This window comes from Fistularia commersonii, chromosome 14 (assembly GCF_037954325.1).
Source record: "Fistularia commersonii isolate RoL2024-O1a breed Wild chromosome 14, RoL_Fcom_v1.0, whole genome shotgun sequence".
In the NCBI taxonomy this organism is placed as follows: domain Eukaryota; kingdom Metazoa; phylum Chordata; class Actinopteri; order Syngnathiformes; family Fistulariidae; genus Fistularia; species Fistularia commersonii.
In genome coordinates this window covers 1832501-1847670 of record NC_141297.1, presented here as the reverse complement: position 1 = coordinate 1847670, position 15170 = coordinate 1832501, and the positions used below count along the sequence as shown (strand labels likewise).

The window sequence follows — 15170 nt, the reverse complement described above, 5'->3', positions numbered from 1 at the left end:
AAAAATCAACTTGCAATTCACAGATCTTATATACATATACAAAAATGACCCTGCAATTCACAGATCTTATATAAATATATAAAAATTCACCTGTCCTTGTCATTCACAGATCTTTTGTATTCAAAAATTCACCCTGTCATTCACATATCTTTTTAGATGCACAAAGATTCACCCTTTAATTCTCACATCCTATAGACATACAAAACAATCACTTTCTCATTCACATTTCCTTTAGACATACAAAAATCACCCTGTCATTTGCAGATCATATATGGATATACAAAAAATCACCCTCTCACTCACAGAACTTTTCTAGATATGCAAAAATTCACCCTTTCATCCACACATCCTATAGAGACATACAAAAAAAATCACCCTCTCATTCACAGATCTTATATAAATATACAAAAATTCCCCTTTTCATTCACAGATCTTATAGAAATATACAAAAATTCACCCTCTCATTCACAGATCTGATATAAATATACAAAAATTCACCCTTTCATTAACAGATCTTATATAAATATACAAAAATTCACCCTTTCATTCACGGATCTTATATAAATATACAAAAAGTCACCCTTTCATTCACAGATCTGATATAAATATACAAAAAATCACCCTCTCATTCACAGATCTTATATAAATATACAAAAAATCACCCTCTCATTCACAGATCTTATATAGATATACAAAAATTTACCCTTTCATTCATGGATCGTATATAAATATAGAAAAATTCACCCTCTCATTAACAGATCTTATATAAATATACAAAAAATCACCCTCTCATTCACAGATCTTATATAGATATACAAAAATTCACCCTTTCATTCATGGATCTTATATAAATATAGAAAAATTCACCCTCTTATTAACAGATCTTATATAAATATACAAAAAATCACCCTCTCATTCACAGATCTTATATAGATATACAAAAATTCACCCTCTCATTAACAGATCTTATATAAATATAGAAAAATTCACCCTCTCATTAACAGATCTTATATAAATATACAAAAATTCACACTTTCATTCACAGATCTTATATAAATATAGAAAAATTCACACTTTCATTCAGGATCTTATATAAATATAGAAAAAGTCACCCTCTCATTCACAGATCTGATATGAATATACAAAAAGTCACCCTTTCATTAACAGATCTTATATAAATATACAAAAAGTCACCCTTTCATTCACAGATCTTATATAGATATACAAAAATTCACCCTTTCATTCATGGATCTTATATAAATATAGAAAAATTCACCCTCTCATTAACAGATCTTATATAAATATACAAAAATTCACCCTTTCATTAACAGATCTTATATAAATATACAAAAATTCACACTTTCATTCACAGATCTTATATAAATATAGAAAAAATCACACTTTCATTCAGGATCTTATATAAATATAGAAAAATTCACCCTCTCATTCACAGATCTGATATGAATATACAAAAAGTCACCCTTTCATTCACAGATCTTATATATACATATAAAAAGAGATAAAGAGATAAATTTCACCCTCTCCTTCTCACACACTAAAGAGACACAATAATTCACCCTGTCATTCACCGACGATACGGAAACAAACCTCCATTCGCTCCCTCACCCTCTCATTCACCGTGCACGTTCACCGCCGTGCACGGCCAGGGACGGACGGCTGCAGAAGGACGGCGGTTTGAAGCTGCTGTTTGAAAAACCCTCAGAAATAACAAACAACAGACAGGAAGGAATGCTGTCGCACTCAGACAAATGTAGGTCACGGTAATTCCTCACCATAACAAATGAATCGCCTTGAAATGTTCAATAAATTCAACTTCTTTAAACCCCCCTCCCCCACCCCGAAGTTATCATTTCTCTTAAACCTAATTACTTTTACGGGTCTGCTTTTCAATCTGCGGAATAACCCGGAGGGGGGGGGAGGGGGAGGGGGATCTCCTCGGCGAGTATGAGATTCTTCTGGCGCCTTCCGAGGCCCTTTTTTTTTTTTTTTCCCCCCCCTCCGGGGTCACGGGGGTCCGTCTTCTGGACGGCTCGGTGGAAACACATGACCACATAAGGCCAGGCAGCGCGAGGCCGGCTTGTGTAAACGCTCGCCGGGGAGGAAAAGCTCCTTCCCTCATTGTGAGCGCATGAATAACACATGCGTGGCGTCGCTCTTCATAGGTTGCCGCTCCTGGAAAGCGTCGGCAATCGAACGCGACCCCCCGTTGCTTTTTGTTTAAAGCCTGTGAATTGTTTTTCCGGCTGAAGCTTTCTTTTTTTTTTTTTTTTTTTTTTTTTTTTGAAAGGCCACCCGTCCCCTGCGAGAATCGATCGATCGATCGATCTACGCGAACTGTATGTTCACGCTGCGAAACAGCAAGAAGTCGGGGACAGGGATACGAATCGTAATAACCTATAATAATGGTTGCATTTCTCTATATGATGTGTGAATGAGAGGGCGAATTTTATACCAGGTGCAAATGATTGCTTGTATTTCTTTATATTATATAAAAGGGTGAATGGTTGCACTTTTATATGATGGGAATGATTAATGTGTCTATTTGATGAGTGAGTGAAAGAGTGAATTGTCGAATGTCTCTAAATGACGTGTGAATGAGAGGGTTTATTTTATACGACCTGCAAATATTAGCTTGGATTTCTTTATATTACATACGAATGACAGGGTGAATTATTGCATTTCTATGTATGTGAATGAGTGAGTGAATGTTGCATTTCTATATAATGTATGAATGAGAGGATGAATCTGATAAGACGTGCAAACAATTCCTTGTATTTCTCTTTATTACATATAAATGAGAGGGTGAATGATTTGTGTGTCTATTCGATGAGTGAATGAAAGAGTGAATTGTTGAATGTCTCTAAATGATGTGAATGAGAGGGTTTATTTAATATGACCTGCAAATGTTCGCTTGCATTTCTTTATATTACATACGAATGAGAGGGTGAATTATTGCATTTCTATATAATGTATGAAGGAGTGGATGAATCTTATACGACGTGCAAACAATTCCTTGTATTTCTCTTTATTATGTATAAATGAGAGGGTGAATGATTTGTGTGTCTATTCGATGTGTGAATGAAAGAGTGAATTGTCGAAAGTCTCTAAATGACGTGAATGAGAGGGTTTATTTTATATGACCTGCAAATGTTACCTTGCATTTCTTTATAGTACGTACAAATGAGAGGGTGAACTATTGCATCAGAAAATTAGAATATTGTGATAAAGTTCTTCTGCAATCTTCTGCAATGCAATAACAAAATCGAGAATTACCTTTTCATGATATTCTAATATTTTGAGATAGGGTTTTTGAGTTTTTTTTAAGATGTAAGCAAAAATCACTAATATTAAAATAATAAAAGGCTTGCAATATTTGAATGATTGCATTTCTACAGGACTGTAACAGAAAATTAGAATATTGTGATAAAGTTCTTTATCCTCTGTAATGCGATTAAAAAATCAAAAATTACTTTTTCATGATATTCTAATATTTTGAGATAGGATTTTTGAGTTTTCTTAAGATATAAGCCATAATCGGCAATATCAAAAATAATAAAAGGCTTGTAATATTTTAGTTGATTTTAATGAATCCAGAATGTATGACATTTTTGTTTTTGTAATTGCATTTCAGAAGATAAAGAATTCTATCACAATATTCCAATTTTCTGAGACAGTCCTGTATATAATGTGTGAATGATTGCATTTCTATATGTAGTATTGATGAGCGAGCAGATTTATTTGTACGTCCCAAAATAACGTGCAAATGTCGATGCATGTTTGGACGCCTCTGCCGTATTTTTCGGACTATATGTCGCTCCGGATTATAAGTCTCAGCAGCCAAAAATGCATAATAAAAAAATGAAAAAAACATATATAAGCCGCACTGAGTTATAAGTCGCATTTTGGGGGGGAAATTTATTTGATAAAATCCAACACCAAGAATAGACATTTCATTTTTAAAGGCAATTTAAAAATAAAAATAGAATAGAGAACAACAGGATGAACAAGTATAGCCTATATGACGCATAAACAACGAACTGAGAACGTGCCTGCTAGGCTATGCTAACGTAACATATCACGGTAAGAGTCATTCAAATAACTTTAGCATATAGCACATGCTACAACCAAACAATCGGTGTCACTCTTAATCACTAAATCCAACAAAATCTTCCTCTTCGGTGTCACTTCTGAACAACTCCGCCAACTCTGAAGGTAGACAACACGCCGCTTCCTCTTCTACTGGAATTTCGCTTATGTCAGAGTCATCGTCACTTGCAGTTCCAATTATTCCAGCCTTTCTGGATCCCGACAGGACGGTGTTCTTGCTCTGATAGCGAGGCGATTGCGTTGCATGAAGCGGTAACACCAGGAAGGTCCTCCTGCAAACTCACTTATATTCATCTCCTTGGCAACTACCTGGTGTGAAGACGCAACCGTCCTGTTGACAAGCCTCTCCCGGCAGCACCTTGTTCAAGCACCATGTGTGAACTCGTTCCTCTAGCCGTGGCCAGCTAGCTTTTAGCCTACGATTAGCTTTTTTAGTTTTCTTCATCTCAGTAAGAGTAACCTCCGCTTTTCGCCAGTCCCTTACAAGTTCCTCACCAACTTCATACTTTCTTTCTGCTGCTCGATCGCTGTTTTCGGCTGCATATTTCACTCCTTCCGGCTTGTAACCTCTAGAATATGATTTTCTTGTCGGTGCCATTTTTGTTCAGCCCTTCTCAGCTGTTTTTATAAGTTACCGCGAATGTTGAAATGATCCATTTTCATAGGTACAGAAGTTGCAAGTAGCATCGGAGCAAAAGAGCTCAATACTTACACACAAACTATGAAAAAAACTGCCACTTAAAATCCGAAAAAAACGACATATGAGGTGTGAATGAGAGGTTGACTGCGTCTACATGGCTCGCGTTGGACTCATTAACTGACGAAGGATGCCGCTAATTAACAAACAGAAGACACGCTTCAAATACAAACTGAGGAAACGAATAAAAACACACGCAAGTCCAGGATAAACGAAAGCGCGAGCCAGAAAAGCCGCGCTCCGAGCCGCACGGCGTACGTTTTATCAAAAGCCATCCCCGCGGTGTTGGTCCAAGCCAAGCGGTGCAGCGCGAGGATCTGGATTCGCCTCTGGATCGGATACGTTGCCGGGAAAGCGGCCCGATTCCTGCGCAGCAGAGACATCTGCCGGGCCCTCTTCGACCTCCACCGCCGGATGTACATCTAATTATCCTAAATTATCATCTGGTTGAGAAATGTATCCTCCTTTTGTACAGCCAACTCCTCCGTTTAGCTTTGTATTTAAACGTATTCCTGGGCCGGTGTCAAACACATGACGGATGCCTTACTTGTTCTGCCAAACCGCCCAGCTGCGCTCCCAGGTGCTCGCCGGTGCTCCCACGCTTCCCTGCTTCACATCTTCTTCTTCTTCTTCTTCTTCCGGGAGGCGAGGTTGCGCTTCGGTGACATCTACAGGAGCGGAGATGAATCGAGACGACGCATTCTGGAGGATCTCGATTTTACGTGTGGACGAAATAGTGCGGCGTACGGACTTGTTAGCTGCTCCTCTTCAGGGTCGAGGGAGTGACCCCCAACCTTGTACTCCCACGGACCTCTTTCATCCACGACAACCTTTTCCGTTTTAGTCGGACTCTCGGTATTTTCTGTAGAATGCACTCTGAGACCCTTCTGGTGTCTCATCCTTTCAAATAAACTCTTAGCTGACATTTATTTGCGGGGTCATGGGTTAGCTTGCTGAAAAAAACACTGAGCTAAGTGCAGGGGAGAGGCGCTGATAGAATAAAATACAACCAAGACTAATGAGAATAAAATTAATTTGATTTGAAACAGAATTATTCTGTACTTCTGGTCCAGCGGACGATGCTATGGAGATACACTCCATGCGAAAGAAATTAAATATACCATCACACCCGATTAAATCTGCCCTCTCCTCCGTTGTTTGCGCCCCATGAAGTTCTAAGGTGGCTCCACTAACTTGTCTCCTCTGTGTTTTTTCAGCATGAAAGATTATCCAGGTAAGGAAAGCATCATTTTTTCCCCCAAAAATATTTCCCCAAAAAGAAGTAGGTTGTCTCCTGAAAATTGGACGTTTGCAGGTACGACTCCAGCGGCGACGGCGCGGCGGAGAAGCCGTTGGGACGAACCAGTTCCTACACCAGGAGGGAGACCAGGCTGGCAGCGCTGAAGGGGCAGGACCAGGAGGAATCCACCAAAGACTACAAGAAGGTGCAGAAACAGATAGATAGATAGATAGATAGATAGATAGATAGATAGATAGATAGATAGATAGATAGATAGATAGATAGATAGATAGATAGATAGATAGATAGATAGATAGATAGCCTGCTAACTTGTTAGCTTTCTAGCTTGCTAGCTTGCTAGCTTGATAGATAGATAGATAGATAGATAGATAGATAGATAGATAGATAGATAGATAGATAGATAGATAGATAGATAGATAGATAGATAGATAGATAGATAGATAGATAGATAGATAGATAGATAGATAGATAGATAGATGCTTCAATCAGAATATTATGCGGTTAGAAACATTTCGGGGAATAAAAGCTGTGAACTGCAGGTCCTGGATCTCAGCGGAGCCGCACAAAAGACGAGCGTCTGAAAAGAAAAGATGGATGGCTTCGAGCCGCCCGGCTCACCTCCTGACCGCCATCCCATTTAAAACCTTCAGAGGAAAGTAAAATCTTAAAGTGCACAAAGGACCTTTTTTGGAAAAATGCTTTTGAAGGGAACCTGAGAGTGTTTATCTGCGGCTCGGCTGAGGGTAGCCTAGCACCCACTGGAGGAGGTGGAAGAGCAGCAGGGGTTTCGGAAAAAGAAGAGTTCAGAGCTCAGCGGGTGAAAACCTTGCAGCTCCCACACATGTAGACATACCAGAAATGTACCTTTTGTCAGGAGATTATTTCTTTTCTTTCTTACTGCCTCTTCCTCACTGCTTGGATCCAGTCATCTTTAATTACAGATTGTCATTCATTCATTATGCTTTCCATGGAGCTCATCCCGACTGTCACTGGGCGAGAGGCCCTTCGATCCATGAAAAGAGACTCCGTTTTGAGACGTTCACTCATTCATTCACGTGTCATATGGAGTCCAACATTCACCTTCTCGTTTGTGCGGCAGTGGAGACACAAAGACATCCACTCTTTCACATCACATAGTGACACATAATTCACTTATTCACTCCCAAACCAGATTTCAACAAGACTTCACCTTGACCTTCACCATCAGGATAAATCATGTAGATACAAACCATTCACCCCCTGTAGGATGTTTTGGAGAGAAGGTCAGAGAAGGCAGACTGAGATGGTCGGGTCATGGACAGGGAAGGGATAGTGAATATATTGGTGGACGATGCTGGAATTGGAGGTTTAGAGGAAGACCAGAGAGAAGATTCATGGACGTAGCGAGAGAAGATATGAAGGTAGTTGGTGTGAGAGGAGAATACAGAGAATAGGTTTAGATGGAGAAGGTTGATTCACTGTGGTGACCCCCGAAGGGAAAAGCCCAAAGGAAAAGAAGAATTTCTCACAGGGGTGCAGGACATGTATGACTGAGACTGAGCGATGACTGAGATGGTTTGGACATGAACACTCCTCTCTTCATGTCTGAACCATGGTGAAGATCTGGGTAGAAGGTTGCTGGAGGTGGAGATGCCAGGCAGGAGGTCTAGAAGAAGAAGATTGATGGACGTCGTGAGAGAGGATATGAAGTAAGTTGGTGTGAGAGAGGAGGATCCAGAGAATAGGGTTCGATGGACAAGGTGGATTCGCTAAGGTGACCCGTGAAGGGTAAAGCCCAAAGGAAAAGAAAAATTTGTCACAGGGGTGCAGGACATGTATGACCGAGACAAAATGATGACTGAGATGGTTTGGACACTAAAACTCCTCTGTTCATGTCCAAACCATGGTGAAGATCTGGGTAGAAGGTTGCTGGAGGTGGAGATGCCAGGCAGAAGGTCTAGAGGAAGATTATTGATGGACGTCATGAGAGAGGATATGAAGTTTGTGTGATTTGGGTTGATTTGCTGTGGAGACCCCTGAAGGGAAAAGCCCAAAGGAAAAAAGAAGAAGATACAACCCTCACATTTATATGTCACAGAGACACACAAAAATTCATTCATTCACATATCAGAGGCAAACAACCACTTACCCTCTTGTTATTTTACCATTTTTCCCAAACAAGCCATTATAACCTGGAGTCGCCCACAACTCTGGCGGTTCTTTCGGGAAACTCCCCACGGGTCATCAGAAAAGAAGAACTTCAAGTTCAGTTGCCACGACGAGAAGAAAAAAAGCTTTTATCATCACCAAGAAAAGAGAAATTTGGCCACTGCATGGAACCCATTATGGATGCACCATGAGCAGAAGAAAGCTAAGCTACAGCCGCTAAGAGTTCAGCGTCCTGCTCGACAACACTTTGACAGGCGAGAAGGAACTGGGGATCTGATCGGGAATGTTCGGTTCAAGGACGACGCCAGGAATTCACCGTGACCCGGACGACTGAGAACTTCCAGAGTCCGGACCATTCAGAGTCTCCAATGAACCTGTTGTATGTTTTGCTAACCGCGGCTAACCTCCGCGGATCGGTCTCTTCTCAGATGTACGCGGAGGCGCTGCAGGAGAACGAACGTCTCAAGTCCAGGTTGCAAGACAGCAAACAGGAACTGGTCAAGATCCGTTCCCAGCTGGAGAAAATCACCCAGGTGGAGTCTGCGAAACGTACCGATCCGAGATTTGGCTCAAAGCATCGCGGGATCGAGCGAGTGGTTTATAAAACGATGATTTTCAAGCGTTATTTTAACGTGGTTATTCTTCCGACAGAGGCAAGACAGGATATCGGAGAAATCCTCCGCGCTTGAATCGGAGAAAAGGGTGCGTAAGATCGTCCTCGCCGGGCGATTACGCTAATTTCTCCACCTCCGTCCTCAGCTCCCGTTTTGCTTTTTACAGGAAAAGCAAGCTCTGGAGAAGCGAGTGTCGGGGATGGAGGAGGACCTGAAGGTAAAGACGCGGAAACATTTCGACTTGTTTTTAAATCGTCAAACGCGAGAACCCCCCTACCTCTTTCCTCCCTCGCGCGCTAAATCAAGCATGTTTGCTTTGCAAGTTAGCCCGCCGCCGTCAAGGAGAGGGAAGGTGAAAGCCTCGGGCTCATTACCCGCGGTGTTTTGCTGGGTCACCTCCCGCCGGGCCGAGAAGGAGCGGGGTGAACACGGTGACCTAGTTTGAACCCCCCGTCCGAGAGCCGGAAACCCGCCTCCGTGAGACATTCCTTCGATTTCAGGCCCGACTGATCCGCGGCGCCGTGTCTCAGCGATTTCCTTAATACGTAACACACTTCTTCTTCTTCTTCTTCTTCTTCTTCTTCTTCTTCTTCTTCTTCTTCTTCTTCTTCTTCTTCTTCTTCTTCTTCTTCTTCTTTCGGCTTTACTCTTCAGGGGTCGCCACAGCGAGTCAACTTTCTCCATCTAACCCTGTTCTCTGTATCCTCCTCTCTCACACCAACTACCTTCATATCTTCTCTCACTATGTCCATAAATCTTCTCTTTGGTCTTCCTCCAGACCTCTTGCCTGGCAGCTCCACCTTCAGCATATCCAGGTTTGGACATGAACAGAGGAGTGTTCATGTCCAAACCATCTCAGTCATCGCTTTGTCTCGATCATACATGTCCTGCACCCCCTGACAAATTCTTCTTTTCCTTTTGGCTTTACCCTTCAGGGGTCGCCACAGCGAGTCAACTTTCTCCATCTAACCCTATTCTCTGGATCCTCCTCTCTCACACCAACTACCTTCTCTCACTACGTCCATACATCTTCTCTTTGGTCTTCCTCCAGACCTCTTGCCTGGCAGCTCCAATTCCAGCATCCGTCTACCAATATATTCTCTATCCCTCCTCTGTCCATGACCCAACCATCTTAGTCTGGCTTCTCTGACCTTCTCTCTAAAACATCTAACATGTGCTGTTCCTCTGATAGACTCCTTCCTGATCCTCTCCATCCTGGTCACTCCCAAAGAGAACCTCAACATCTTCATCTCAACAGTTTCTAGTCCAAACATCATCGCTGGTCTCACCACTGTCTTGTACACCTTTCCTTTTATTCTGGCTGAAAGGCTTCTATCTCTTGGTACCCCTGACACTTTTCTCCACCCATTCCAACCTGCTTGGACCGTCTCTTCACCTCTTTTCCACACTCTCCGTTGCTCTGGACTGTTGACCCCAAGTACCTGAAATCCTCCAGCTTCTTGATCTCCGCTCCCTGTAGCCTCACCGTTCCACCCGAGTTCCTCTCATTAACACACATATATTCTGTCTTGCCGCGACTAACTTTCATTGCTCTCCTTTCCAGAGCATACCTCCACCTCTCTAGATTTTTCTCCACTTGTTCCCTGCTCTCACTACAGATCACAATGTCATCTGCAAACATCATGGTCCATGGGGATTTCTGTCTAACCTCATCTGTCAGCCTGTCCATCACCATTGCGAACAAGAAGGGTCTCCGAGGTGATCCCTGATGGAGTCCCACCTCCACCTTGAACTTCTCTGTTACCCCTACTGCACACCGTACCAGTGTCTCACAGCGAGCATACATGTCCTGCACCAGTTGAACATACTTCTCTGCCACTCCAGACTTACTCATACAATACTAGAGTTCCTCTCTTGGCACCCTGTCATATGCTTCTTCTAGGTCTACAAAAACACAATGCAGCTCCCTCTGGCCTTCTCCACCCCTACAGCACACCGTACCACTGTCTCACAGCAAGCATACATGTCCTGCTCCAGTCTCTAGATTTTCCTCTACCTGTTGTCTGCTCTCACTACAGTCGTAACACACACGCGACCGTAAACAGGCCGTAAATAGGACGCACGCTCGCGGCCTCATGTTCCAGCGGCGTCAAATGTCTGACTGTTTTGCCGCTTCCCGCAGCAGGACCCCCCGCCGCGCTTCCGCTGTGGGTACCAACCCTGAACTGGGGTCACGGTGAGTGTTCCGGAGAGTGGTCGGCGCACGTTTCCACGCGTGGACGCACTTTTTCGTCGCACAAACGTCCCCGCGACGGTATTTTTCTTTCCCCGGGGGGGTTTCCTCCCGCTGTCACCTTCTCACCGGCGTGACCAATCACGACGCATCCTCGCTTCCTTTCTTTTCTACCCCCCCCCCCCCCACCGAGGGACGCCTTTTTCCGGCGCCGAGGGAACTTTACACGCATGAGCTGCTAAATCCCAAACACAAGTTGTCTTCAAAACGGCTTTCCATAAACACGGTGCTTAAAAAAGAAAAAAAAAAAGCAGCCGCTTATCCCGCTCATGCCTCGTCCTTGGCGGCGATCCCATCGTTAAACTGTTCCGTGACCTGCGTGCGTGTAAGTGTGTGTGTGTGTGTGTGTTGGCGGTTTACCCTCGGGAATGGTGTGAAACCACACGCTCCGCCGTCGAACCGCGCTGAGGTTCGCCGCAAAAAGCCGAGCCAAGCCGAGGAGGGAAATGAATCACTCCTCTAATTGACTCGGCTGCCGCTGCAAACGCCGCCATCTTCGGGTTTTACGTGACTTGTTATGAATTCCGTCCTCGCCGCCGCTTTCCAGGCTTCACTCTTTAAAATCCTTGCGCGATTATTATTTTTTCGAATAAAGTTTCTTCACTTTTTCTGCTTCCCTGCGCATATAAATACACAGCAGACCCTCGTTACTTTATGGATATTTTTTGCGATTCGGTTCTCGTGATTCGTCGTTTGTTAGTTTATTTTTACGGTCCAGTCAGTCCTCGCTTCGAGTTAACGACAACTAGGAGTTACGACTTTTACCGATTTTTATTTCACGAAAAGAGTGTTAGTGAACCCAAATGTAACTGCGTACAATAAGTCGGATCTTCCAACAAGAAGGAAACGATTGATTTAGAAATGAAGCTTAAAATCACGGAAGGAAGGCGGTAAATGTACAGGAGAATATAAGATATTTCAAAAAAGTTATAAGAATAAGAATAAGAATAAGAATAAGAATAAGAATAAGAATAAGAATAAGAATAAGAATAAGAATAAGAATAAGAATTTAAGAATTTATTTATCCCAATGGAAATTGTTGTGCCAGATTGACAAGAAAAATATAATAATAAATAATAGTAGAAAAATTGTATAAACAGTAAAAAAATAAGAGAAAAAGGGAGAATAAGAAATACAAATAAACTGTAAAGTGTCTTTAGTAACAAGTGAAAGATAAGGAGTGCACAAGAAATATTGTACATGTAGCTGTTATAAAATATTGCACAGTTATGTATATATATTTTTTAATTAAATTGAATTGAATTGAAATAATTATTTAATGATCTCCATGAATTTAATAATTTTAATTATTTAATTTAAATTATTGCAGTTTAGATTATTTCAATTTACAGTAAGTGGGTGAGTTGTTTTTTTTTTTTTTTTTAAGGTTTTAAGATTTTAAGATACAAGAGGAAATAAAAGGATAAACATCTAATCTAGGTTGTGTGTCTAAACCGAAAAATCTGATTGTTTATGGTTTGGTAGCAGTCGAGAACATTCGTGAGAGGAAAAGTTATATCCATTTGTATGGGAAGATATTGGTATAATAAAAGATCTATGACATATAATAGAAGATCTATAACAGTAACACCAACTCTGCTGTTATGCTAAGCTAACTTGTAAATAGGTTAACTTTTAGGCTATGGTAAGCTAGCCTCCAAATTTTCCCTTTGTTTTAGTGTAAAGGGGGTAAACAGGTAAATTATAAAAATCTTTTTATGTCATGAACTGTTCCTTTAAAAAATACATGACAAATTTATACTAAAAAAGAATTGATGAAATTACACCCCAAAAATATTGTTGTGTTAAAAGACAAAATCTTGTCACTGTGGGAAAATTTAAAATTAATTGGTAGGTAAAATGTTTACAAGGCTATTCTGGTTATTAAATCAGTCTTTAATTTGGCCCGTTTTTTTTGGTTTTTTTGTCTGTTTTTTATAGAAATAAGAGAAGAAAAGATTGTTTTAACAATGCAACTAGATGTTTTTTTTCATCAAAAAATCATGTAGTTTGCGAATTACCGTTTTTTTTGTTTTTTTTTTCTAACCCACTGTATAAAACCCCAAGATGCATGTGAGAAAAAATGCAAACATTCGATTTCGGGCACAAAATATTGTTCCGAGGGCCCCTGAAACCCCCGTTCAAGCAAAAAAAAAAAAAAAAAAAAAAAAAAATATATATATATATATATATATATATGTATATATATATACATATATATATATATACATACATATATTTCAAGGGCCCCTGAAAACCCGTTCAAGCAAAAAAAAAAAATATATATAAATATATATATATAAAAAATCTAAGTAAAAAAAAATATAGTAAAATTAGGCTGAATTTCATTTTATTAAATAAATTAAATACGAGATCTCCACATTCCTGGAGGCGACGGCTTCTCCGACACCGATAGTTTAATAGACCGCCGTTCGGATCCGTGGACGGAAGAAGACCTCGCCTGGATGAGGAAGTCCACCGGCGAGGAAGAGGAAGAAATCGAAGATAGATCGGGGCGACGAAACCATTTGCAACCGCAAAAAAAAAAGAGCAGAGCAACTCAAAATAATCCGAGAAACGGTCTCGGACCGCGAGAAGCGAGGTTACGCTGCAAATCCACTGCGTATTTTTCCTATTTTTTCAAGATGGCGCCGCAAGACGTCAGCGTCTCCCGGCCCGCCGGCCAGCCTCGGTCCGCCCTGCGCGCCTCCTCCGTCTGCCCCTTTCCGTTTGTTTCTCCTCCTCTGCCCAGGCTTTCCCCGCTCTGACTCAAGTCCAGGCCCTGCGGAGGCTGAACGAACGTCTGCTGGCCGAGAACCGAGCCATGCTGCGCGCCCTCGCCCGCCTCTCCGAGACGGCCGCCATGCCGGAGACGGAGGACCTCTGATCCTCTGACGTCACGCGCTCCCCCCCCGTCCGCACACCCCTTCCCTCCCCCTTCCTCAGCTGCATAACTTCTCCGCACTTCTGTCCTTCTGGAGGTTCTGCTGTGTTCCTCTCAGGCAGGTCCTTCACCTCTCTCTGCACCCTTTCTAACCCCTTCCCACCTCGTCGCCCGTTAGCATCCCCGCATGATATCCGCGTTTTTATCCGCGTGCTAGCAAAGCCGGGGGAATCAACCCCAGGATGAAGATCTCCGCCGGAAAAGAAAAGTTGTTTTTGTCCATTCAAACACCAAAAAATAGAATGCGCAATGACTGGTTGCTAGATGCTAAAGCTAAGGCTAGTAGTCCGATGTGTTTGGGTTCGACCGGCGCCGCCATCTTGGCTCCAAACAAGCGGGAGAGTCGAGGAGATAGGCGACGCGTTCAGTGTCGAGCGGGAAATTTCATCCTCCGTAGCCGAACCTCTTCCTCCCTCATCGCCGTCGGAGACCGGTAGCATCCCCGCCTGATTTCCGCGCTACGTTTTTATCGGCGTGCTAGCAAAGCCGGGGAATCGGCCCGAGGAGGAAGATCTCCGCCCGAAAAGAAAAGTTGTTTCGGGTCCTTCTGACATTTAGTCCATTTAAACACCAAAAAATAGAACGCGCAATGAGTGGTTGCTAGATGCTAAAGCTAAGGCTAGGAGTCCGATGTGTTTGGGTTCGACCGGCGCCGCCATCTTGGCTCCAAACAAGCGGGAGAGTCGAGGAGATAGGCGACGAAATTTCATCCTCCGACGTTTAAAAAAAAAGCGTATTTTAGCATTAGCGTCGATCTCCTGCAGACTGTGCTCAAAACCCCGCCATCAAATGCTCAATATCCATTTAATTTTCTTTTTTTTTTGTCCCACAATTTGCTTTCCGTGAACTGGAAATGCCCATCTGGCAGGAACCAGACGCGCCCGGAGGACCGTCGACGCCTGGAAATTATTTAACGGCAAAAAGCCATGATGTGGCTGATGAGCGGTGATGAAAATTAAAGTGAAAACGAAATCCCCCGAGCCGGGATCAGCGTATCCATCTAATTATTATTGACAGCGAAAGCAAGAGAGAGACACGGCGACAAAACGTGTTGCCAGATGGAGGGAACTTATTCTATTTGGAGGTGATTTATCCGCCTGTATGATCACTCATGCCAGAAGTCC

At 42.4% G+C, this 15170-nt stretch overlaps 1 protein-coding gene across 7 annotated transcripts in view; it reads left to right on the top strand.

Moving 5' to 3' along the window:
* The window catches only part of ppp1r12b (protein phosphatase 1, regulatory subunit 12B), a 31536-nt gene that overhangs the window by 8842 nt on the left and 7524 nt on the right, over positions 1 to 15170 (top strand). For 2 of the 7 annotated variants that reach the window (XM_086159578.1, XM_086159572.1), the window contains 6 exons: positions 6043 to 6059; positions 6141 to 6270; positions 8663 to 8767; positions 8886 to 8936; positions 9015 to 9065; positions 13855 to 14104. In XM_086159578.1, the coding sequence (XP_086015704.1) occupies positions 6043 to 6059; positions 6141 to 6270; positions 8663 to 8767; positions 8886 to 8936; positions 9015 to 9065; positions 13855 to 13989 (489 nt within the window). In that variant the 3' untranslated portion in view covers positions 13990 to 14104. Of the gene's footprint in view, positions 1 to 6042; positions 6060 to 6140; positions 6271 to 8662; positions 8768 to 8885; positions 8937 to 9014; positions 9066 to 10991; positions 11046 to 13854; positions 14105 to 14914 lie in introns of all 7 variants that reach the window. The other 5 variants (XM_086159576.1, XM_086159577.1, XM_086159575.1 and 2 more) reach the window with 5 other exon arrangements.